The following is a 25,133-nucleotide window of genomic DNA, read 5'->3' on the forward strand; positions in this document are numbered from 1 at the left end:
GGAGCGCGCGCCGCGCCTGCCACTCACGCACCAGGCCCCGCCCACGCACCCCTTCCTCACCTGGGCCCGCCCCTGCAGGGCACTTTATTGGTCCGAACGAAGGGCGGGGCCAGCAGGTGAAGGGCGGGGCGAGGGGCCCCGCCTCCGAGTCCCAAAGCAGGGCTTTGGCAGGGCTGAAGTGGGCCAGGCGCCCAATGAGCCTTGCTCCACCCTCACTCCGGTCGTGACCCACTCGCGGGCTCGACCGCAGCGGTAATGATCAGAATAGAAGTTTGCAAACCGTTTTTCCCTGTTTGGTTCATCGTAGTGGTTAAAAAAAAAAGGGTGCTCTAGAGTCAGTCTGTTCGGGTTCACCCTCCACATGGTCACCTGTAAGGCCTTGGGCAGGTTTAAAGGAAAAAATAGCTCTCTTACCTCAATTTCTTCATCTGTTAAATGGGGGCGTTAACAGCAAATACTCCAAGCGGTTGTTAAATGAGGCAATGAGTGGAAACTTTTACTCGCGCACAGAAGGAGCTTAATAAATACTGAGTTTCTTCCACAATCCAAGTTCTTGCAGCTACAAAAGAGGCAGCATACTGAACCCTGTTTCCGAATCCTATCGCACATCCTTTGTTAACTGGGGCAAGTTTCTTCCTCTGTCTGAGCCTCAGTCTTCCGCAAAATGGGAATAATACAAGGATTTCGCAAGATTAGATGAGCTAGAAGAAAGTAAAGCGCCCGAACACAGACAGGGTCTGGAAGTGGATGGGGCAATGATGCTTTCTTACAGACTGGGAAACGGGCTCAGAGAGCTCGTGGCTTTCTTAAACTCGGCCCCCGCGTGGCAGGCTCCTTGCCTCCCCGCCCGCAAAGTCTCCCCCGGCTGCGCTCTGGGTCTGTCCCGGGCCTCTCTCCTCCCCCGCACTCCCCCAAGCAGAGATTTTCCTTCTGCTCCCGCCTAAAGCGCCGCGGTGACGCCCCGCGGGGCAGGTCCGGGCGGCGCGCCGGCCGCTTTCAAGTCCCCGGTCCCGGGCTTGCAAGTGCGGGCCTGCGCCCTGCGCGGCGGCGGGAGCGGGAGCTTCTGCCCTCGTGTGCCGACTCGCCGCGCCCAGAGCGGGGTTGGGGCGGTCCCCGCCCCGCGGGCTCCCGGGCCCGCCTTAGGTACTGAGGCCCTTGCGCCCGGTCGTCCAGTTCCAGGATCTGCCTCCCCGCAACCAGCTCCCCAGCTGTTTCCTGGACCCGGCCCCAAAGGCGCAGGTACCTCCCACGAGGCCTCTCTATCTTGGTCCCTCTCCACCCACACGACCCGGAGCCACGGCAAGAAGAATCTTGTTCACTCATTGTTTTCACTGTCTCATTCCGAGTTCAGGGATCCTCTGGGTGCCTTACTAGAGAGAGGGGACCCGCGGCCCCCCCCCCCACACACACCCAATGTCCAACTCTCCTATCCTCCACGTCCCATCTGGTGCCTCCCAACTCACTCTCTCCTCTCCACCATCTTGGACCCTTTCTACCTCCAAAACCACCTCCTCCAGCAGGACCCGAGAATGCTTCACCTCTAACTTGCATCCTCAAAGGTGCAGGCAGGAGAGCACCTGGAATGAGAATGATACGAGAACATGCAGGTGAAACTATCTGCCGAAACAGACAATAAAGGTGACCCTTCCTCCACTCAACAAATATTCAGTGAGGAACACACCCAGAGCACCAACCAGACAAGCTGGTCCTAGAAATAATGTGAATTTCAGAGAGCAAGAAGTACTACAGAGACAAGAAAATGATGTTGATGGAGAATGGTCTGTGGACTGTTTTAAATCGAGTGAGGGGAAATATTTTAGCAAAGCAGAACACAGTTTATGAGGTTCTTTGGAATCTCCCCCTGGTTTCTGAGGAAATAGGAAGGAGCAGACAAGAGGTTCAAAATAAGGTTTATGTGGCCAAGTCTGGGGATTTATGCCTCATGATAGTAGCTTCAGCCTGTCCTGCCATGCTGCAGGAAAGCTCCCCAGGTTGAGTGGGTACCAGCCTTGCGTACAACCAGAATGAGCTATGTAATTTGCAGGGCCCCGTGAGAAATGAAAATGAGGGGCTCCTTGTTCAAAATGATTAAGAATTTCAAGATGGCTACAGCAGAGCATTAAATCAAGTGTGGGGCCCATCTAAGGTTGGGGACACTGTGTCCCTACCCAGGTTGCACACCCATGAGGCTGGCTTGTACAACAGAACTCAAAAATAGTGGGCCAGCCCCTGCCCCCACTGGCTGCTATGAGAAACATCCCTGTAGCCTTCCCCAGGCCTCCCTCCCCTCTTTTGTAGCTTAAAGCCCAGCACAGGTGATGGAAACAGTGCACAGAGGCTAAAAATATAGCCTACTGGGTCTAGGTCAGGGCAATTAACAGCTCAAGGTCTTTTGCTCAGTTACGTGGTCCTGGACCCAGGCAAGAAGCAGCCTGAGATATGCATATCAATGCTCCACATGCCTCAGTCACTTAGCGGATTTATTTCATGGAAAGAGTGAGGACATTGACTATAGCCCCTGGGCCTCCAGGAAAATGTTGCTGTCTGTCTGTTTGCCTGCTTGTGCTCTGCAGTCAAGCCCTTCAATTCCTCTGAGGGCAACAGGATTTGCCAAGAAGCTGGGAGGGCTCAGCTGGTGGCGTTTAGGTGACCCTGGTATCTTTGAAACTCTAGTTGGGATGATTTCTGCTCAAGAGACATCGTGTTGTGGAGAGAGCACTGGATAAGGAGCCCGATACTAATAACAACAATAGCAAACTTTTTTTTTTTTTTCAACGTTTATTTATTTTTGGGACAGAGAGAGACAGAGCATGAATGGGGGAGGGGCAGAGAGAGAGGGAGACACAGAATCGGAAACAGGCTCCAGGCTCTGAGCCGTCAGCCCAGAGCCCGACGCGGGGCTCGAACTCCCGGACCGCGAGATCGTGACCTGGCTGAAGTCGGAAGCTTAACCGACTGCGCCACCCAGGCGCCCCAACAATAGCAAACTTTTACTGAGCACTTTGCTGAACTCTAGGCAAGGTACAGTGCTTGCTGTCACAATTCACAGAATGCCCCCAGTAGCCCTATGAGAGAGGCACCCTTACCGACCTCCTCAGAGAGGTTGAATGTCTTGTCCAAAGGCCACATAGTAGTGGAGCTGGGCTTTGAACCCAGACAGTAAGACACCAGGACTACGTTCCTAATCACCTTGGTGAATTGCCTACTTGTCCTTATGGGGTTCTGGCAACAAATACTGAATGGTCCAGGGTCAGAATTACGGTGAGGCAAGTCAGGTGTTCACCTCAGGCACAAAATCTTGAGGGAGGCCAAGAAACTCAGTAATCAAGATAAACAAATATTATTTAATAAATTACAAAATATATTAAAAAAACATTTCATAAACATTATTTCAATGCAATATCTTTAAAAATATGATTGCCCCAAAAGTCGTGATGAACAAAATATCAAAATTCTATTTTATTTTATTTTATTTTATTTTATTTTAGAGTTTATTTATTTTAAGAGAGAGAGAACAGGGGAGGGGCAGAGACAGAGGGAGAGAAAGAATCTGAAGCAGGCTCTGTGCTGTCAGTGCAGAGCTCAGTGCAGGCCTCGAACCCCCAGAACCATGAGATCATGATCTGAGCCAAAATCGAGAGTCAGATGCTCAACCAACTGAACCACCCAGATGCCCCAAAATGTCAAACTTTTAAACAAAAACAGGATCTTTAGTCTCTGGCTCGGCTCAGCACCATACTGTTACTGATCCTGTCTCAGGTTTCTGCGTTGGAAACCTAGCGATGGGAAATTCTAGAGAAGTCGTGGTTTTACTTGCTCTGATGGGGCTAGGGAAATGAAAGAATTTGGTTTTGAAAATAGTGAATTAGAGGTGTCTGTGTGGCATCCAGGTGGCCACATCTGAGAACTGAGTCTGGTGGGAAGGGGTGGCAGGGTGGGCAGGGCACCCTTATTTCACATACTTGGCCCATGATAGGTGCACATTCAGCACATGTGGTTTAAATCACTGTTCCTCAGGGTTTGCATCATGGTTCAGGAATCTTTTCAAATTCACTCATCCAAAGTTTTTCTCTTCTTTCCTAAACCTTCTACATCACGAACCTCCGATATGTTCCCATATGGGTGTGGAAGTTTACTGCTTGGGTGTTAAAAGAAAAACATCTTCTGAGGAAATGAAAAACAACTAAATTCCACTAGAATTTGGGGATGGGGGATGAAGGGGGAACGCGACGGTAATTATGAATTGGCTCAATCTCCTCTTTATTAACCGACCCTCCAGAAGGAGAATAGGAAGGAAGAGAAATCAAAGAGAAGAAAGGTAGTAGTCAAGGAAAAAAGAAAGAAAAAAGATTTCGGGAGCTAAAAATACAGTGAAGAGAGCTTGGCCAAGCATCAAAGAAGGGCAGATGGGTTTCCAAACAGGGGTGGTGGTTTTGGATATGTCAGAAAGTACAGTTCCAAATGATCGGCGGAAAATAAAGGCTACTTAGACTGCGCTCAGCACAATAAAAGGGTTCACTGGAGAATCAAACTGAGGAACAGGACCTTCAGCAACATGGAAGCCCTACTGCCTCAACTCCAGGTTTTCTGGACCAAGTGTTGGCACCAACGATGGAAACTCTTGCCGTAGTTTCAGGACCCTGGACCAAATAGAGTCTTTCCATTTTGACTTTATAATTCTGAACACAGCCTTCAGTGGAACAATCGCGGTGAAAGACTTGTCACTTTCCTTAGTTTATCCTCAGGTAACCACTTTCCTTGCCATCTAACGAAACATGAGATATTCTGGACGACTCCCACAACCGGAGGGAAATGTGGCTCCTGTAACAACACCACTCCTGTGAGGCCGAGGAATCTGACCAAAAAAAATTTTTTTTAATGTTTATTTATTTATTTTGAGAGAGAGAGAGAGAGAGAGAGAGAGAGAGAGAGAACGTGAGCGGGGAGGGGCAGAGAGAGAAGGGGAGAGAAAATCCCAGGCAGGCTCCACCCTGTCAGTGGCAGATCCAGCCATGAGACTCGAGCCCACGAACCGTGAGATCATGACCTGAGCTGAAATCAAGAGTCAGATACTTGGGGTGCCTACGTGGATCATTCAGTTGAACATCCGAGTTGGGCTCAGGTCATGATCTTGTGGTTCTTAGGTTCAAGCCCCACATCGGCAAGCCCTGCCATCTGTGCTGGCAGCTGGAGCCTGCTTTGGATTCTGTCTCCCTCTCTCTCTCCCCCTCCCCTGCTCGCACTCTGTCTCTCTCTCAAAAATAAATAAACATTAAAAAAAAAATTTAAGAGTAGGACACTTAACCGACTGAACCACCTAGGCGCCCCAAGAATCTGACAAATGTTTAGCAAAGGTGAATCTTGGGAAAAGAAATGTCATGATGCCCAAGTCGGATCAGAATCATTCCCCACTTCTAGAGGCTCATTGCTTGGCCTCATGAAGGACCCGAGATGAAGTTCATATCAAATGTTGGGTTACGTCACTCAGACAATGAGCAACAGGGGTTCAGGAAAGGGTCAGGTGAGTGAATGGGCCCCAATAATAATATTAATGAGAACATTATTTAATGAGTGCTTCCTATGTGCAAGGAGCCATACCAAGTGCTTCACACACTTTGTCCCATTTCATCCTCACAGTGATCCTGGGGTAGGCACTATTACTATCCCCATTTCACAGATGAGGAAGGTAAGGTTCAGAGATGTGAATTCACTTGCCCATTGAGAGATGGATCTGGGATGTCAACTTGGGCAGACCAACTCCTGAGGCCAGAGAAGGTCTCATGTCACAGTCAGGACTTGAACTGGGCCCAGGGGTAGTATGTTGATGGGCTGACCAGATGAGAGGCAAAGCATCACAGTGATAGCTATGAGTGGTTAAGAGCAAGGATGGTGTAGACCTTGGTTGAGTCCGGCCTTTATTGGTTACTAGCATTGGGATCTGGGGCATGGATCTTGAGCAGCTCATGCCTCAGTTTCTTCATCTGTAAAGTAGGGATGGCCACAGTGCCCAAACTCATAAGATTGTTGGTAGCATTTCGTGAGATCATGCTTGTGAAGTGCCTAGAACAGTGCCCGACCTATGGCAAGCATTCAATAAATACAAAGCTTACTGACATAGGAGAAATAGCACAGGCCGCATCACCCTCGGTTAGTTCTAAAGAGCCTGGAGGTTACCTACTGGGGAAGAGCCAACGGAAGAGAGTTCCGCTGAAGGCAGAGGAGGCAGAATTTGATGGGAGTTGGAGTGTGTATCAGCTGCTGTCCATGTGAACAGCTCTATGCCAGCAGAAGGAGATTCAGCACGCTCCTCAGAGTCAGAGCACTGTCACTTGGCCATTGAGCAAAGGCCTAGGAAAATAAATATAACAGATGAGTATCCGGAAAGAGGAGGTGTGGGAAGGCCAACCTCAAGACGGGGAAGAAGAGCAGAGAAACAGAAGAGCTACCCTTAGAATTCCTTTATTGCCCAACATTTCCCTTCTGTCCCTGCCATGCAGAGCAACGGCAGACAGTAGCCCAAGAGCCGGGATTCACCGGCTTTGAAAGGATGCTTGCCTGCCCAGTCTCCAGCCATTCACAAACGCTTCCCAAAGACAAACCCTTGCCAACACCCTGCTCTAAAACTGACCCACCTCTCGGGAGGTGAGGCCAGGGCTCACCACTGAATGGGCCCCATTGTCCTCCCAAGCGTCTGTGGGTCCAGATGCCTTTGGCCTGGAGGTGGTTCCACCGCGGCCTGTGGTGCGGTCTGTCTGCAGACTTTGATTCACTCCAGGGACAACACTCAGAAAAATGAAACAGGCAACACATGCGATTCCAGGAGCTCCTGCCAGACGCATACTCTGTTTTTCCATCATTTCTCTCCTCCCCCTCAGGAGGGAGCCTCCTTTGGCATTTGGTGTATAAAAACTCAAAATCACCAGCGGGACGAGCACCTGATAAGGAGCGAGGCATTGCCCAACAGTTACCAGGAAGAGGTGTCTTTGTTCCTGTTTCAAGCCCTTGACACTGCTAACAGCTCTAATTACTGAATTTGCCATGGGATGTAAAAGAAAACCACATTCCAGAAACCGTGTAGTCTCCCGGGGAGAGAAATGTAGGGAGAGGTGCCCAGGGTTGCAGGAACGTGTTCTTTCATTTCTGGTCCCTAACCTTGGCAGCTCTTTGGAGAATGTAACAGTACCTTCTTTATGTGCATGGAGAAGGCCACTTTTGCACATGTAAGGATCTATCTCCCTACCTGGATCCACAAATATGGTCTGTATATTTGACTAAGTTGCGTGCAAAGCATGCTTCTTAAGAACGTTAGGATCTTACTAATTCACCCAAGCCCTTCTGGGAGGGGCAGGGGGTGGGGGGAAAGAGAGCTTCACAAGTTCCTGAGGCTGCAAGCACAACAAAATAGAACTCCTTCCAGCCTAATTTAACTATAAAATCTGATGATGTAACACCCACCCAGATCCACATCACAAACCAAAGTGACATCACAAATACTAGGGACAATGGTTCAAAACTGCCTGCGTGTGAGCCAAAATCCAAACAAACTGCAAATTGCTCATATATGACTGAGGCAGAGAAAGACAGGTGACTAGAAATATTAAAACAAAACAAAGCAAAACAACCACCAAAAAAAGCAAAAGAGAAAAAGGGAAAAGGAAATACATATTTCTTCCCCCTACTAAGCTAGATAAAATAAAATTTAAGGCAACCGAAACGATGGTAAGGTGATTTTATTTTTTTTACCGATGACGTTTCTTAGAAGGCCAGGTCTCTTTAGATGTGTGCTTCTAATCTATCCAAATTGTTCTCTCGTTCTTGGCTGATCCCAGGAAATGGAGGTCAGCATCATTTATTTACCTTGTGCTTTTGCCTTTATGGAACCCAGTATTTCTTGAGCAGCCATTCTTGGCCCATGGCGGTCTGGTTAAGAATTATATTTAGCGTTTGGCAGAACTTTACCTGCTGTTCTTTCTGTGTTGCGGCATGGTGGAGGGGTGACTGCAGTTCCTAGAGGAGTGTTGAGTGATCTCACTTCCATTCCTTTCCTGCCACGGTTGCCTAAGCTTTCCAGTAGACAGGAATTGTCTCTGATTCCTTGTAAGTGCTTCCCAAACCTCCACTTCCAGCTTCCAGAACAAGCATTGCTATGTTCTCTGAGAGCCTGAATATCATCGTGACCTTGTTTCTGTACTTGGTACAAAAAGCTTTGGTGAGCAGGAGACCAGATGGATAGAAAGATTTCTAAGAGCTGTGTAGAAGGAATGATGTGTAAAAAGATGTTCATACTTTGCCAAAGTGGACCTTCTAGTCTCTGCTTTGGAACTGGTCTTTTTTTAATTCCTTTTTCTCCCTTTGTAATTCTAGCATCCAATCTACGTGAGACGAGACTCCAGCATCCCCACCTATGGGCTCCGTCAGTCCATCTTACTGAACACCAGGCTTCAGGACTGCTATGTGGACTCACCGGCTCTCACCAACATCTGGATGGCCAGAATGTGTGCAAAGCAGAACATCAGGACCCCAGCACCAGGTAGCACCTCTTCTTGGGAAGTTGTAAAGAATCCGTTAATTGCCAGTTCTTTCTCCCTGATTAAGCTGGTGCTCAGGCGACAACTTAAGAATAAGTGTTGCCCAGGACCACGCAAGTTTGAAGAAAAGCCCCCGAAGGGATTAAAACCCAAGGACAATTCAGCAACAAAAGCCATGCATCGGTGCAGGATAAGAAACTCCATCAGTTCCAAGGGCAAACGGCCAGTGGGGCAGCACTCAGGCTCACCGAGGCTCAGGTCTGCAGGAGGCGTCAACAAGGTACACGGTGGCTGTGGTGGAGGAAATGGGACGGAGTGGGGACAGGGAAACGTAAGCTAGGGAACACTTAATGCTTAAGTGATTTATATAGAGTGAAGGAAAATCCTAAAGTTAAAGACAGGGCTGTGGGGGGCGGTGGTGGAGGGTGGAGATGTGGGCAGCAGCATGCTATAGTGGAGAGAGTACCAGATCTGGGCTCATGCTGTTTACACCCTGCCTGGTTCTATGGGAGGATGAAGCAGCTTTCATAAGCACGGGCAGAAGGATCTTGATGCACAGGGAAAACAAGAGTGGGAAAAGCCCGGATACGGGTAGCGCCCTTACGCACACACACCGAACACCAAGAGGTGAGCTGCATATCTTGCTGTGAACTTCCACCTGGAGAACCTGGCCTCCCAAGAGGTCCATCACTCCATGGGGCCAGCAGAGCTCAGACTGCACCCTGGAGCTAAGCTGTCTGGCTTCAGATTCCAGCTCTAACTATAGTTAGAACCGTGGGCTTAGCCTCTCTCTGCCTCTGTCTTCGTCATCTATAAAATGGGGAATAATGGCCCTTCCCCCATAGGGGTTTCACAATTAAGCTAATAGAGTGCAAAGGGTAAATGCTTAACATCCTGCATGGCATTCGATAGATGACACGATGGTTATTAACCTTCTGTGTGGCCTTGGACAAACCAATTCCGATTTTCTTGCCTGTCAAACCGTCCCCTGCTGACCTTACAGGGTTATGGCAGAATGCACGCAGTGGCATACATGAAGGAATTCAGTAAACTAGAACACGCTAGACAAATGTTGGTTGTGGCTGTAACCAAGACTCTGGGACACAAATCCCAGATAATTATTCTGAGCTCCCTTCTCAAGTTTTAGCTTTGACTTCTCTGCTTTCTTCCTGGCTAGAGTAAAGAAAGTTCAAAGGAGAAAAAAGTAACAGTCCGCCAAGATCTTGAGAAGAGATATGCTGAACATGTGGCTGCCACCCAAGCATTACCCCGGAACATTGGGACAGCGGCCTGGAAGGGCCAAGCGTTGCTTCCTGAAACCAGACAGAGACAGCAGTTGTCCGAGGACAAGCTGACCATCCACGGCCTCTCCACAGAGGGTTACAGGGCTCTGTACCACTCTGTGGTTGAGCCGATGCTATGGAATCCTTCAGGGACCCCCAAGAGGTACAGCTTGGAGCTGGGCAAGGCCATCAAACAAAAGCTCTGGGAGGCTCTGTATAGCCAGGCCGCCAGTCCTGGAGGTGCTCAGGACCCAGTGCCTGGCAGGAGGCAGCTGGAGGTCCATGAGGAGCCTGTGCCCAAGAAATGGCCCAAGTTAAAGAGAGAGAAATAGAACCGGAGCTCACGGGCTTAGGATATTCTCTGCTAGATGTCTGAAAAATAAACACCACTTTGCACCTTCCACATAATCTCAAGAGTGCTTTACAAATTAGTAACTCCCTCCCTGGGACACAAGACAAATGGGTACGAGATTCATTTCATACCGACAGCCCCTCTCCACTCTCATGATGAGGTCATATCGACGGCTAAATGCTTGCCATCTCTTCCCTACAAGCCCCCTTTCTTTAATAGGGGTTTGAGGGGTCTCTCGGTCTTCCAGGTAAGAAAAGGCCAGGCAGAGGAAGTCAACAGTTTATATCCAGCCCATGTTCCTTATTTTAAAAAGGGGACTACTGTTCCCCTCACCCCTCCACACAGCGCTGAGCAGAAAAACTATCATTACCTCAAGGACACGCTATCAGATGTTCTCTCATGACACCATCACCCCAGCGCCCAACAACCTGAACTCTCTGGTAACAGGACAGGAAATCACACAGGTGCTCATGTGAACAAGTTGAAGTTAAAGGCCCTGCTTCACGTAAACCTCTTCTTGGTGGAATCTGTAGGCTTTTACCCAACAGAGCAATGACAACATGTAACACGTACTTGATAAAATTGTATTTTTTTTTTTACAGTCATTTGTACAATTTGTTACAAAACCATAGAAGACTACAACTTGTTTTAAATCATTTTTGGTCGGCAAATATGTAAAATCTGTGTGCAATTATCATGTATTTACAGGGCCTCATGTTAGTCATTTTCAATGATTATGCCAACAATGTCACACTCTCCACATAAGACATGGCTTAAGATAAATATATTAGTAAATAAATATTCTGAGAACATATTTCCATAAATGAAATGTGCTGCTATACATATACAGAATATACATAAGTTGTTTTCTAGCCTTTAAAACATTTAAAAAAATGGTAATGTTGGAGAAGGAGCCCTTAGACCATTTTATTACAAAATCTTTACAGCAAAGTCTTTACAAAATATCTTTTAAGTGCTATGGGAGAAGGTAAAAAAAATTTTTTTTAAAAAATAGTGTCTTGTTAGACCAACACAATAGAGTTTATATAAAGAATAGAAAAAGGTCTGTTTAAAAAATAATACTCTTGATTAGTAATTATTTTTTAGACCTCATTTAAAAAGCATTAGTCATGCATGAGCTTTGAGTAGAAACTAGCAGCACGTAAAGGAGGAGGGTCTGAGCGGTGGGACAGCAGATTGGGCTTTATAAAATGGCTTGGGTTCAACAGAGGCGGGAGAGACTGAGTCAGAGCCAGCATATTGAGGCTGTGTCCTATCACAAAGAGGTACCTTGTTGATCAGAAGACCATTTTTAACTGGTTCCAACACTCTTCAGTTTACATGTCTGTCTGTCCCATATCCAGGGCTGGGCCAGGGGACTTCGGCTTGGGGGGGGAGGGGGGCGGTTCTCAATGGAAAATGTGATGCTCCCAGTTTCCAAGGCTATATGACCCCAGCACACCACTGAGAGGCCACTGACAAAGGTATTTGTCATTATTATTGGAGTCTTATAACTTCGAAGAAGACATTCCTTTTCATTTGAATGCCTAGGCAATATAGTTGGGTTACCACTACATTCTGGTGACCTCCTTGTCTGGTGGGCCAACACAAATTTAAGACAATGGCTGATATTTAAAGTTTTAACATTTCATTTTCCTGTTTCTACCACCCTGTAAACTATAACAATTAAATGTTTCTTTTTGCCATCTGTAATCATTGCCCTTTCAAATGAAAATCAGACACATTTATGTTAATAAGCCCCGTTGAAGCCACATTATCTACTCATCTATTTATTGCTTAAGGCTGTTGAGGAGTAGTTTTCCCAGCAGGGCTAAAGAAAGCCACTTTGGGGCTATGGTTTCAAAGAGTATGCACTCAAAGGCATTAAAAACAAAACAAAAAACAAAACCACAAACAACAACAAGAAAATCTCAACAATGAGAAGCTGGTTTTTGCAACCCATGTTAGAAGCCATGCCCCCCATCCTTCCCCTAAAACCACGTAATGCAAGCTGTTGTCCCCAGCAGCTGCTACTCCTGGCCCGAGAAATAAAGGCGGCCTGGATCACATGTCAACAGCTTAGGCGCTTCCCACACCCTCGCCAACAGGTGTGCTGGGCATCAGCCGGGGGTGGGGGGAGCAGCCCCCAAGGGACTGTACCTCAGGGACTGGAAGACACATCTCACCATGGGGAGTTCCTAAATGGCAAATGGCTCCATCAGTTGATGTTGGAATTTCTGTCAAAATCTGGCTACAAGTAGGTAAATGTCCTCATCACAGGCTGGGTTAAAAAAAAAAAAAAAAAAAAAAGCAAAAAGGCTTGGGATACAGTGAGACTCTCAGTCAAAACATTCTCATCTGGACTTTGGGCTGACTTCCCCTGAGCCTTACATTACCGATGATGGCAACCCAGGGCGGTCTCTATTTACCCACGGGGGGGGGGGGGGGCGGCTCCCTAGGCTGTGAGGTTCCTATTCTGCAAATGAGCATTTCAGATGACAAATGAATCAAAGTGACCAGAGGAGTTAGTGAACACAAGGGCTAATGTGATTAGTTTCTTCTAAAAAAAACTTTCTTAAGAACAAGAAGTACATTGATTGGACAAAAAGGATGACAATCCCTGATCTGAAATAGCTTTAAATAGATTCTCCCTTTTAAAAGTGGAAACATCTTTAAAAAAAAAAAAAAAAGGTTTGGGTTTTAAAACTCTCCCTTCCTCTTAAAAACAAGAACAGCAAAAGGCTGGAAAAATATACAAAGACCTACCCTTTGGGTCTAAACTATCTGATAGTCTCTTTCTCTGTCTCCTGGAGAATCAATACATAATAGTGCATTAGGCAGAAAGGATAGTAGACATTTGCAGGTGAGATGAGCAATTTCAGCCGTGAGGCAATGGGCTGAAAGACCCCTGAAGCGACCTTCCAGAGGGAAATGGGATGGGAAACGTATCATTCAAACGGAGCTCGGTGCTGACCCCGTGGGATCCCCAGGAAGGCAGCCCAAGGATGCTGGCTGTGCACCCCCCGCAGGCACGCTCCAGCACCCTCTGTCCCTTCTCCGGGACACTTTCTGCTCCCTAGACACCAAGGCCGCAAAACTACATTCCTCCCGGGTGTTTGTCCCCACACACCCCTTCGAACCATTTCTGCAGCCAGTAGCAGGAAGCCCAAGTTCAGGATTGTGAACTCTGTCCTTTTACCTAAGACGCTGACCCAAAGGGACAGACTTAGGACACTGGGCTGAATTGTCCCTGTCACCCTGGGGCTTTGTGTAGCAATGGCTTGTCCCAGCTCCTCAGTGCTGTAGACCTTCCGCCCTGTTCCTAGCTGTTTCCATCAGCTGCCTAAAGGTGTGGGCTGGAGAGGCATGGCTTCTGAGAAGACCCGAAACTTTGCACGTTGGGATTTGCCACAAGAAAGAAAGAGGCAGCATTGCATTGTTCCTCAGAGTCTGTACCCATATCAACTAGCTTTACTTCAAGTTTCTGGTTCATTTTCTAAGGCAGGTGTAGCCCTGAGCTTTTCAAAGGCCTGAGCCCCCTCCGGGGAGACAACAGTATCTACACATGATGTGGTTCAATTAATGCAGCAGTGATTTTTTGTTTTTCAGCAAAAGTTGGTGGTTAGGGTTCTTTAAAATATATATTTAAATAACTTTACATTTACATATAATATCTTAAAAAAAAACAAAGCAGAGAACTCAATCCCACACACCTCAGAACCCCAAGCACACACACTTTACAAAACAGAATACCATGTTATCAAAAGAGGCAAAAGACTCAGAGAATTTTGTCTGTTGGTTTGTTAATGGGGGGTGGGGATGGGGGCGGTTTGCCACAGGTGGCTCACATTTTGGGTTGAGAAGGAGGGCTCTCTTTATTACCACTTTTGTGTGTTTGTCAAAGCTAAAAAAAAATCTTTTTTTTTCTTTTTTTTTTTCTTTCCTGAAGGAAGTCAGAGCTTGGAGTCTCCATATAGTCTCCATTTCCAGAATTCCTTCTGAGCTCAGGCTCCCGTGCCGCCGTCTGCTGGGCGAGATCTCTGTCCTGGGAGAGAGACAGAAAAATCATCAGAGGACAGAACAGGCACTGGAGGCCCTGGGCACAACACACAGGGACCAGGCAAGGGACTTGGGTGCCCGTGCCAGCGTGTGACAGGTTCTCAGGAAGGGACAGCTCCCAACACCGGACAGGCCGTGTTATACAGCAAAGGGCCAAAACACAGCTCCTTTGCTGAGAGCTCCTCATGCTGTTGGGGGCACAGGTGCCTCCTAGACAGTCAGTCTCCCTCATCGGGAGGTGTAGAGACTTCTGGAAGTCGTTAGGTAGCATGAAAACACTACATTCAGCACTGTTGCAGGCACTGGGAAGAGTGGAGAAGACCCCCTCCTGGAAGCTTACAGACCTCAGAACCAAGTAACCTCCGACTGTGATGGCCTGGGAAGTGAGCAGAGGGTGTGAGAGTGACCTTGGAGGAGGCTGAGGATGTGATTCCAGCTGAGATCTGGAGAAGCAGCAGACAAGTTTGGAGGCTGGGATGAACTTGGCTGGCTGGGGCAATAGACAGAGGCCACAGAAGGCTTGAGTAGCCAGGTGGTGAGCGAAGCAGGAGGTGGTCAGAGGGGTGGGCAGGGGGCAGATCAGACAAAATGGGGTGAGGAGTTTACATTTTTTTAATTTAAAGGTAGTGGCGAGGTACTGAAGGGTTTTCCAGTGTAAAGACATAGATTTTTAAAAAGACCACTGTGGTTCCCATGCAGAACAGAAGGCAAGACCAGCAGGAGACCAGTCAGAAGGCCACTGCCTTGACCGTGGGGAGAGGAAACGGGCCTGCCGGAGATGGCAGGTGCAGGCTGCAGAAGAGATAAACTAGGGATACACTTTGGAAGTGGAACCTGTCCTGTCGTGTTGCAGTATTACTCAAAGGTGCCAGACTGTTTATTAGGGACACAAGACGTTTGGGTACTCTAGAGCAATTTGATGAGGTCTGCTGAGTTGAATGAAAATTCTGGACTTGGATTCTGCATTTTTCTGGGAATTTGATTTTCTGGACAGAGGCAAAACACAAGCCCACGTGGTCCTTGCAGACAGGCTGAGAAGCCCAGGACACTGCAGTGTGGACGGTGGGGTGGGCTCAGGGCCAGTGCCAGGCTTTCAGCCTGAGCATTGGGTGGGGAGCAGGGGAGAAGTGGGGCAGGGCATGCAGAGGGAGGCATTTGGGAGCGCTGCAGTGGACATGACAGGGTGGGATGCTTGTGAGGGTTAGGGAAGAAGGCCTTAATGGGTCTGGAACACAGAGCAAGGGTTGGGGTGGAAAGAACACCTGGAAGTCATCAGGTGCAGATGGTGTTTTTAAAGTCAAGGGCACGAAGGAAGTCGCTTAGAAAACAACCTGGAGAAAGAGGACCCCGACTCTGGCCTCCTGTCCTCTCCTATTCTCACCTGCAGCCTCAGTGGCTGTGGCGCTGGACTCCTGAGTGTCCTGGGGGGTACCGGGGAAGCTGGCCCTGGTGGCCTCTGCACCCTCCAGAGGGCAGCCGGGCGAGAGCGGTGCCCTGGCCTGGCAGCAGAGAACCGGCTCTTCTTCCTGGGCTGCTCCCAGGCTTCTGTGGGGCCGCAGGGCATCCGGGCCCAGGGTCCCACCCCAGGGGCTGAGGCCACGGGTCCCTTGGCAGTCTGAGGGCAGGCCTAAGTCACAGTCCACATCCTCCGGAATGATGGGGATGCGCTGGCTCAGGTCCCGGGCCCCTGGGTGGCAGCTGGGCGGGGCCTCCTGGGCGAGCGTGTACTGCACGCTCACGGAGCAGTCCTCAGTGTAGCAGCCACTGCCCCCTCCGCCACCATGGGCCACCTGCTTCTCTTCATAGAAGCAGCAGGGCAGGCCCTCATATTTCACCCCATCTGTCCTGGCCAAATGGTCTGGGTGAAGACCGTACAGGCCCTGGGAGCTTCCCGGCTGTGACTCCCCACCCGTGGGGCCACAGGCCTCACAGGGCGGGAGACCCAGGAACAGCGTGCTGCCCCCGGCCACTCCTGCACTGGGCTCCAGCGTGACGGGCTGGGGCTCACAGCAGCAGGCACACGACAGCCCCTCGCGGCCCCCCTTCCAGGTCCTCCTGAGATCCGGGGCAGCCCCGGGAGAAGGCTCGAGCCCCACTTCTGAGGTAGAGCTGGCGGGCCCCCTGTGCTCCAGGGAGGAGTTGCTGCTGTAGTTCATCTCCAGGCTACAGGTGGACAGCTGGTCCCCCGAGGGAGAGGCAGGGCCGGGCCAAGGCTCTCCCCGCCCCGCACCTTGACCGTGGGCTGCCGGGAGCTCCTCTGGAGGCGGGGAGCCCTCAAGGCACACGACAGGCCCCCGGCCTGAGCCACCGGAACCCCCCACATCGCTGGTGCGACAGGGGCTCCGGCTGCGGTAGATGAAGGGGTCATAGTCGCTGCTGAGGGAGCTGCGGAAGGTCGAGCAGCTCCCGTACACGCCCTGGTTGCTGACCTCGGTGCAATCCACCACAGAGTCGCTGGAGGAGCAGTGGCACTGGCCGGAGCTGCTGCTGCTGCTGCTGCTGTCGCTGCCCGGGCAGTCGGCCAGGTAGCCGCTGCACACTGAGCGGTGGCCGTGGTAGCAGCTGAAGCTGGACGTGCTGCCGCTCTCCAGGTGGGAGGGCGGGGCCATGTGCACCACGGTGGGGAACAGCAGGCCGCCGCCGCCGCCGCCGCCCGGGGGGAAGGCGCGGGTCGGGCCCCTGGGAGAGAGGCCCGGGGGAGCCTGGCCCTCCTGCTCTGGGTAGCTAAGGCCCTGGAAGTAGTAGTGTTGGTACATGGTCTCATACTGGGAGAAGCAAGCTGCCTTGGAGAAGCTGCGGCCGCCGAACTTGGGCCTGCGGAAGGGGTGAGCTGGTGAGTAGGCCTGGTGCTCCAGGCCGCAGCGGTGAGGGGCCAGGGTGTGGTCCAGGTGCAGGGGCGGGTAGCCGCGGATGTAGGTGGGGGTCTGTGGGGAATAGAGGCTCTGCTCCCCGTGCCGGTCCACAGTCAGCAGCGTGACGGGGTTCCCGTGGGAGTCCATGCTTGTCCTGGTAGGGTAGGCCGGGATGGCATTGGTCCTGTGCACGCGGCCGGGGTAGTGCACCGGCAGGATCACCCTCTGCTGCCGGCTGCGCGCAAGGTTGCTGGTCTCCACACACACAGCGCTCGGGTTTCCCTTTTGTTCTGGGGAGAGGTGAGGAAACAACGTCAGCAGGGCTGAGCACATGGGGCTAAAGGGGTAAACAAGGGCAGAGGCTGAAGCAGGAGGCCCGGTCATGTGCCAATGCGTCCCCTCTCATGCCAATGCCCCCTTCTGGGCCATCAGCAAACCCAGCCACGCTGGTTGGGGCCAGCCCACTTCTCTGTTTGAAGGGTGGTCTCACCGGTAAGGGCCTACCTCCCGCTGGCCTCCCCTCGGTCCTGCCTAACAAAGACACCATGGGGGTTGGCAGACAGCAGCAAAGGTACCAAGATGAAAGGCACTTTCTCTCTTGGAGAAACAGCTCCCTGGAGTCCACCCGGCATTCCGTGCCCCTCATCTGATACCACAGTGATGCAGGAGCAACACTGTGACCCTGCCATCTCACATTCATCTCCTGTGGCCCGGGAACAACCCCCCAGTTCTGGCCATGGGAGCATCATCACTGTCATTTCTGCTAAAGACATTGTGGGCCTAAGGCCTGGAGAGGCCAGATGCCTTGCTCAAGGTCAGGAGGCTGGTTCACGTGAAGAGGCCAAAACGGGAACTCGGGGCAATTCTTCGTGGCAGGCTCTCCTAAGGGTTTGGAGGGCTGGTGAACTCTGAAACCCAAGGTCCCCACACTTCCAGGTCCAGAAGGCAGTGCTCGCTCACCAGTCTGCAGCATGTGTCACACTCTTGCTAGGCACTTGGTAGGGACAGTGACTCTTCAGCAACAGTGGAGGCAGGTGACAATTACCTATGATGTTATGCCGACAGTGGGGGCAGGTGTGGTGCTGCAGCAGCCACGGGTCCACGCACTTCCGGTGAAAGCGGTGAGTACAGGGGATAACCCGCAGCTCCTGGGGAGGGAGAGAGGACACACGGCCTGAAGGCAGGGCACAGGTGGAGGGCTAAATGCTTCTTCCTGAGAAGTCCAGCATGGGCCAGGGAGCCCTGTTCACTGTGCCAGTGCCAGAGGCTTCTTCCTCGCCCATCCCCCCATCTCTAGCTACAGGTAGACTCATTTCCCTGTAGTCAGCACCCATGTCTGTGTTCTGGGGAGAAGCCCCAACCACGGTCCTCACTGTTAAGGAAGGAAGCACACAGAAGCAGGCAGCTTTCTTGTTGCCTGAGGAAGGCACTCATGTTCGTGCCGCCCAAAAGGGGAGACCAAAGCCAAGAGCTTCTGCAGCCTGGGGTCTGGAGAGAGGGCTAGGTTACCCACCTCCCCCCTACCCCCACCAAGACCTTTGCATCTCTGGGATGGTGGCTCCCTCCGGGTGCTCCAACTGGGTATGAGTAGAAAGGAAGATGCCCAGGACTTGTAATTGACAGGAGGAGCCACCAAGGGCAATGCTCTCCTGTCCTCTCCTTTGCTGGACCCTGGATACTCACCCGAGGGTACGTGGTTTCTAACAAAGCAGCCTATGTGGAGAGGAGGTGATGAGGTTTTCTGAGGCAGAACCACCTCTGGAATTCCTGAGCCAAAGCGCCCTCCAAATTTGCTAATGTGACTTTGTTTTTCCATTCCCTGACCAGCTCAACACAATAATATTCAAGCTAATACCTAATGTTGTGCCTGACCTTGGCAAGAGTTCTACCTGCATTTTCTCATGTAACCTTTGTGATCACCTTGACTTCATGTCCGTCTCAGGCTCATGTCTCGAGCACAGCACAGAGAATGAAGTCACTTGCTTGAGATCACAAAGCTAGAACCTGCCCTGGGTCAGGATTAGAACGCAGGCAGTCTGCACCTAAAGACCATTCAAGGCCCTCTTAGTCTCAAGGCCTCTGCAAAAACTCCTTTTTTTCATCCAATAGCCTATCTGGGAGCAGAATGCTTTCATTAAAGGGGCATCAAATGTCTGCAACCGATTCTGAAGTGGTTTGCTTCCCCAAATGTGTGTGTTTGTGTGTCTCTGTCTGGAGAGAGATTAGGCAAACATGGCACAGTGTTAACAAAGGGTTATTCTAGGTGAATGATGTACCATTCACTGAAGGACTCCTGCAGCTTTCCTGAAAGTCTGACATTTTCAGGATAAAAAGCTAGAAGAAAAAAGGTAGCCATCACATCTCTTGTCTCCTGAGTAAAAACACCCAGTGTTCCACGGGGCTTTGCAGGAGAGGTTTGCTTTAAGCCATGTCTCAATTTCCAGAAGAGCAATTCTAAAATTAAGTCAGTACATGTAGGGGGCGCCTGGGGGGCTCAGGCAGTTAACTGTCTGACTCTTGATTTCAGCTCAGGTCACGATCTCGCAGTTTGAGATGGAGCCTCGTGTTGGGCTCCATGCTGGCAGTGCAGAGCCCGCTTGGGATTCTCTCTCTCCCTCTCTCTCTCTGCCTCTTCCCTGCTCTTGTGCGCTCACTCTCTCTCAAAAAAAAAAAAATAATAATAATAGGAAAAAAATTAAAAAATAAAATTATGTCAATACGTGTAAATGTTCTTAACGCCAGACATCGTCTGGCCTCGCATATATTTCTGATCAACTTCTGAAATCACGTGGGTGGAAGCTGGCCCCTCTAGCAAGAGAGTATCTGCATTGTGACCACCCTCCTCCAGGGGTGAAGAGCGGTTAGACTGTCTCGGGCCACCTCCTCGAGACCTAGGCGTTTAAACCCTTCTGCCCCTACAAGGCTGTGGGAAAAGGACACGGGGCTCTGTCCTTTCAGGTCCTGTGCACCTCTACTGACCTGTCCACCCCATCCCCACCCAGGACGGGCCCTGCCTCTGCCATTACCTCTCCGTCGATGTACTTCTCCAGGCAGATGGCGCAGTCGGACGTGGAGCTGCTGCTGAGTGTGTCCAGGGCCCCACAGCTGCCCTCCCGGCGCCCCTTGCTCTTGGAGTTGAACTTTCTGGTTTCCATCTTCTCCAGAGCCTGTACGGCCAGCCTGTTCATGGAATTCTGTGCAGCAGAATGTGGTCTGTGTTAGGGTTCGGGACGGATTTACGGTGGTAGTCGCCCCGAGGGCCATAGCATCTAACACATGGGGACGGGTATAACGCTAGTCCTTTATTACCAGATCAGCACAGGCTTTTGAGAAAGCACTAAAAATTCAGACTGCTGCGGCACAGATTTTCCAGATCCCTGAGGGTCAACGACTTGAACGCAGGCTTCACCCAAGTGGCAGTATCAGCAGAGGTATATACTTCAATTGGTTGGCCAACTCTGCAAGACCCTGAGTTATTGACCTGCTCTATACCCAGGGTTCCTCCTCTTTACACTGAAGAAAGTTCTGAGGGCAAATGAGACAATGCACGTGGGTGGTCGCCAAACCCACCCACTTCTAGCCACCCAACTTTGTGAGAAGTCGGTGATCCTCTTGACAGATTGCCTGCCAATGTCCACCGTCTCTCTCCTGAGATGTCACGGTACACGTGGGACAGTCTAGATTCTCGTTTACCCTCTCCATCAAACTTTGCCCCTAAATCCTGCCTTCCTATATGAGCACAGTGATGTGCTAGCTGGGGCACAAAGATGGCTACTTTGTTTATCGAGAATCGTCTAGAGAGAGCTTGGAAGATGCAGATCCAGATTCAGCAGGTCTGGGGTGTGGCCTGAGAGTCTGCATTTCTACCAAGCTCCCTGGTGATGCGGACACTGCTGGTCCCCAGATCACAGCTGAGGAGCAGGCTCCAGGTCTCCACATTAACCTTTAGACGTTTCTTGAGACAACTCCCAGCTGGAAGCGTTCCCAAGGCTCAGCCTTTATGGTTCTGGCCCTTTGGGAACAGAGAAGACATAGAGTGATAAGCTTTGCTCTTGCTTTTCTCTATCTTTATGACTCGTAGGCCCCTGGGAACCGGCTGCACAGCTCAGGCCCCCACCCTCGTTTTCGCTAGTGACAGGGCGGCGGGGATCTGTGCTCGCCGGCTGCTCGGACGTATTACCTGACTGCGCCGCTGCTTCAGCTTGATTTTGACAAGGAGGATGAGGCAGACCAAGGAGACCACGACGAAGAACGCCAAGAAAATCCCCATGTCGAAGTACTCGGTGGGTTGCTGGAACAGAACACAAGACACGATGAGTCACGCTGGTCTCTTCGGCCTGGGGATCGGCACATGGCCCGTGTCAGTGCTAGTCGGAATAAGGATGGGGCTGACTCGGGTGCATTTCCCCTCGTTCGCAGGAGACACCCAGGGTGTGTGCGGGCTAAGCTGCACACACGGGGTGATCGCCAGGCCCAGGCGGTCCCCCACGGTGTGGCTAGGGGGAGGCCTGCAGCAGTCTCGGCCAGGCCTCCTCACAGCCGAGAGAACTCCTATCATAAAGCTTCGCTCCCTGTGGAGTAGCGCGAAGTTCGCTGTAACCGGCAGGAGAGGCCCAGCCAAATAAACATGAATATCATATTTATGGGACAAAGGAGTGAGTGTCATGTTTTGAGGGAACAGTGATTACTAACCGTATAATTAATGGTTTACAACAACTCAGAAAATTGTATGCTGCTTCCGCAAATATCAGCTTCCACTACAATGAGTCACATTTACCCAAGTGCTCTTTTCTCCTTTAAAAAGAAGCCGGCAAAGGCAGTTCTTTTGCAAATTCCCGCGACTCTTGAGTTCTTATCTTTTCCTCAGGGCACAGTGCCTCTTCAAGCCTCAAAGCCACCTCACCCAGGACACGCATTTAGCTAAGAGGAGTAGGGTTTTACTAACTGAATGCCAGGGGTATCTAGATAGTTTGTGCATGTACAAGAACCCTCCTATATGTGAATATTCCAGTATTTGTGATAAGGAAACAAACCCTGTATGAGGCACCTGTCCCAGGTTGCTAGAATCTTCAGTCTGAGGTTTGGGCAAAAGATACCAGTGAAGGGTTACTGGCCAGCAATGGCCCTTTGACACTCAAGTGAAGCCTAAATGCTATTCGTCGACCACCTACAAGTGGCGAACTTCAATCCCACTTGAAAGCTAGGTGTCCCAGACTCAAATATAAGTTAGGGGTTTTCTGGGTGCCTGGGTGGCTCAGTCAGTTGAGCGCTTGACTCTTGACATCAGCTCAGGTCATGATCTCAAGTCGTGAGACCGAGCCCTGCGTCGGGTTCCACACTGAGCATGGAGCCTGTTTGGGATTCTCCCTCTCCCTCTCCCTCTCTCCCTGCCCTTCCCCCATGCACGCATGCATTCTCTTTTTCTCTCTCACCAAATAAATAAATAAATAAATAAACAAACTAAAAAAAAAAAAAAAAAGTAAGTTAGGGGTTTTTTCAACAATGCAATTTATCCTCCGGGAAGGAGGAAGTTTGGCCTTTTTCTGTAGTCTGGGTCAAATGGAAGGAAGGGGGACAAGGGAAGCTGGGTGCTGGGATTCCTTCCTTCAATCCTCCTCAGCCTTTCAGAGGGGGGCGGGAGGGAAGAGAAAGAAGGACAGGAGGCTCCCAAGAGGGAGTGCCGGGTGGAAGAGACCAGAAACACCTTAGCACAAATCATCTACTTCCGGGAGGTCTTTTCACATCCTTTGTAAAGGAACGCGAGGGCTGACATTTCTCCTTGGCCTGCGGACTTATACCTAATCTAAACTGCAGGACCTAGGCTGTGTCAGCATGTTAGACAAGAAAGAAGATTGGAACACGAGCCCAAAGGGAATAAAGGCACAGGGAGCAGCAGAGAGGGTGCCAGGCTCACTCGAGGCGGGCGGTGCTGAATCCTTGCTCGAGCTACTTTCTGCTTGTTGACGATGTTCATCAGCTTGATGGCATCTGCACCCTTCACGTACACCACCGGCCTCTTGAGTGGGTCTTCTGAGCCCTGGTTTAGCTGTGGACGGAAAGACAAGGCTGGTTAAAGGGCGTGCTTACTTTAAGAAGGAGAGACAGAGTGAGGCTGAAGGGAAAGAACAGCAGACACCATTTGAAAATCCCCAAAGTCCTCAAGCGGGACAGCCTTGGAGTTTCTGGAAGGGCGAGGCTGAGAACGATGCTCGTTTCAGAATGGCGTGGGCAGGCTGAAGGCCCAGAAGGGTCTGTGAAAATGCCCCCCACAGCCACCAACCTCCTGGCTCTTCACTCCTCTTAATACCCTTGCCTTGGTGTCTGAATGATGTCTAGACATGGGTCTCTAGTGTCAGCGGGCAAGCGCAAAGCCCTGAGACGAGGGTGACGGCCCCGTGACACGCCGAGCTAACTGAAGCCCTCTCTGGGGCAGGGGCTGCAATGCTGCGTGGCCCGAGGAGTTTACCTGGTCAATAGCTTCTGGGTTTTCTGATACATCAAAGATGACGGCAGTGGCTCCCCGCTGCACTGCCCGCTTGGCCTGGCAGGGGAAAAAAGAACAGGTTGGCACTCTTGCTCCTCTGACCTTTCCAGAGCTGGCCTGGGAAATCAGACCTGTGTTCGAACGTGGAATCTGACAGTTACCAACTTCTGTGACTCTGGGCAAGTTGCTAATAGCTTCCCGAAACCTCAACTTTCCCATCTGTAAAAGAAACAAGGGGGGACGAGGGGACAATGCCACCTACGTTGTACGGCTGCATTAGGAGAACCAGAGTTAGAATAGGTGGAAATAACTACCCGGGTACTGAATTAACCTTTGTCTCCCTATCCAGCCAAACATTAAAAACAAATCAACAACCTGCCCCGTCAGCATGAAGGTATTGGTTTCAGGATCTTCTGCTATGAACACAGAGCCACTGGCAACCAAAGTAAATGCCTCTGGTCTTTGTCTTGTGGTCCCGCATCGTTCCCGCGTCACCCAGGGCTGCCGTGAGACTGGCACATGGAATATTTCCAAGGGGATCTCAAAATGGTCAGCTTAATAACTGACATAAGCTGAAGACCTCTGGAGATGTTGTCAGAGGGAAAAGCTCCGAGAAAAAATCGTAAATGGGGATTTAGAGCAGTTGGCTGCCAAACCTGGCTGCACATCAAAAACCACTTGGGAAGTTTGTAAAGCAGATTTCCTGGCTTGAACCACAGAGACTGATTCAGCAGGGCTGGAGTAAGGCCCAGGAAACGGAGTTCTGGAAGTTTTCTGAGGGATTCAGATGATTCAACCACTTGGGGAACTAAGGATCAGAGAGAGATGAGATGAGAATGTTTTAGGAACAAATGTGAAGTGGTGGAATTCTTTTTTTTATAATTATTATTGTTATTATTATTATTATTTTGAGAGAGACAGAGAGAGCAGGCTGGGAAGGGTCAGAGAGAGAAGAGAGCAGGAGAGAAAACTCTCAAGCAGGTTCCAAGCTGTCGGCGCAGAGCCTGGTGTGGGGATCAAACTCATGAACCATGAGATCATGACCTGAGCAGAAACCAAGGGTCAGATGCTTAACCGACTGAGCCACCCAGGAGACCCTGGTGGGTGGGATTCTTTTTTGAGGGAAAGGATTCTTTTTTAGCCCAATGAACCTTCTGACTTTATGTCTGGCTAAGTGGATAACAGAGTAGAAGCTGTGGAAGAACAAGACATAAGACGTAACCCTTGCTTTTCGGTTCCTGGATCTTGTTAGAGAAGATACCTCTAATGTGAAAACAAACAAACAAAACAAACAAAAACAAACAAAAATCAAAATAAAACCCCAAGCCTCCTATAAGAGGCACAAATAATGGCTACTGTTCAGAGATCAAGAAAGTCTCTACGAGCCAGAGTGTTTGAGAAAGAATACAATTTGGCTGGAAGGAATCCCTGTTGAGGGAATAATCACTACCCGGATGCAGCGTGAGAAGGCAGCACTGAACCTCCAAGAGCCGGCCGAGCACGTGGCTGGACCAATGGCTTCACAAGCCCACTAGAGGGCAGTCTTATCCCACAGCTTTTAAGACAATCCCCCCC

General features: G+C 50.4%; 2 protein-coding genes across 6 annotated transcripts in view; one reads left to right on the forward strand and one right to left on the reverse strand.

The window, feature by feature from the left end:
• Positions 1-7,509: 7,509 nt before the first annotated feature.
• On the forward strand, positions 7,510-10,212 carry CUNH22orf31 (chromosome unknown C22orf31 homolog). 2 transcript variants are annotated; one of them, XM_040463905.1, is made up of 3 exons: positions 7,510-7,584; positions 8,365-8,808; positions 9,706-10,212. In XM_040463905.1, exons 2-3 carry the CDS (start codon positions 8,485-8,487, stop codon positions 10,141-10,143), a joined length of 762 nt encoding a protein of 253 aa, XP_040319839.1. In that variant the 5' UTR covers positions 7,510-7,584; positions 8,365-8,484; the 3' UTR covers positions 10,144-10,212. The 2 variants fall into 2 exon arrangements, with proteins under 2 accessions (XP_040319839.1, XP_040319838.1); XM_040463904.1 differs by lacking the exon at positions 7,510-7,584 and adding an exon at positions 7,677-7,719.
• A 514-nt stretch (positions 10,213-10,726) lies between these two features.
• ZNRF3 (zinc and ring finger 3) overlaps positions 10,727-25,133 on the reverse strand; it is a 143,524-nt gene continuing 129,117 nt past the window's right edge. For all 4 annotated transcript variants that reach the window (XM_040463898.1, XM_040463900.1, XM_040463899.1 and 1 more), the window contains 7 exons: positions 23,541-23,615; positions 22,989-23,120; positions 21,255-21,365; positions 20,101-20,268; positions 18,120-18,222; positions 15,604-17,364; positions 10,727-14,208 (listed from right to left, as the gene is read on the reverse strand). In XM_040463898.1, coding sequence (XP_040319832.1) covers positions 14,168-14,208; positions 15,604-17,364; positions 18,120-18,222; positions 20,101-20,268; positions 21,255-21,365; positions 22,989-23,120; positions 23,541-23,615 — 2,391 coding nt within the window. In that variant the 3' untranslated portion in view covers positions 10,727-14,167. The remainder of the gene's footprint in view (positions 14,209-15,603; positions 17,365-18,119; positions 18,223-20,100; positions 20,269-21,254; positions 21,366-22,988; positions 23,121-23,540; positions 23,616-25,133) is intronic.

The sequence above is a fragment of the Herpailurus yagouaroundi genome, unplaced genomic scaffold, assembly GCF_014898765.1.
Source record: "Herpailurus yagouaroundi ecotype Mexico unplaced genomic scaffold, PumYag 428, whole genome shotgun sequence".
Lineage (NCBI taxonomy): Eukaryota > Metazoa > Chordata > Mammalia > Carnivora > Felidae > Herpailurus > Herpailurus yagouaroundi.

Bases quoted from the DNA above. Each gene is read 5' to 3' on its own strand.
- CUNH22orf31 (XM_040463904.1), top strand. The intron at 8,809-9,705 runs GTACACGGTGGC...CTTCCTGGCTAG, and splicing joins CTGCAGGAGGCGTCAACAAG to AGTAAAGAAAGTTCAAAGGA.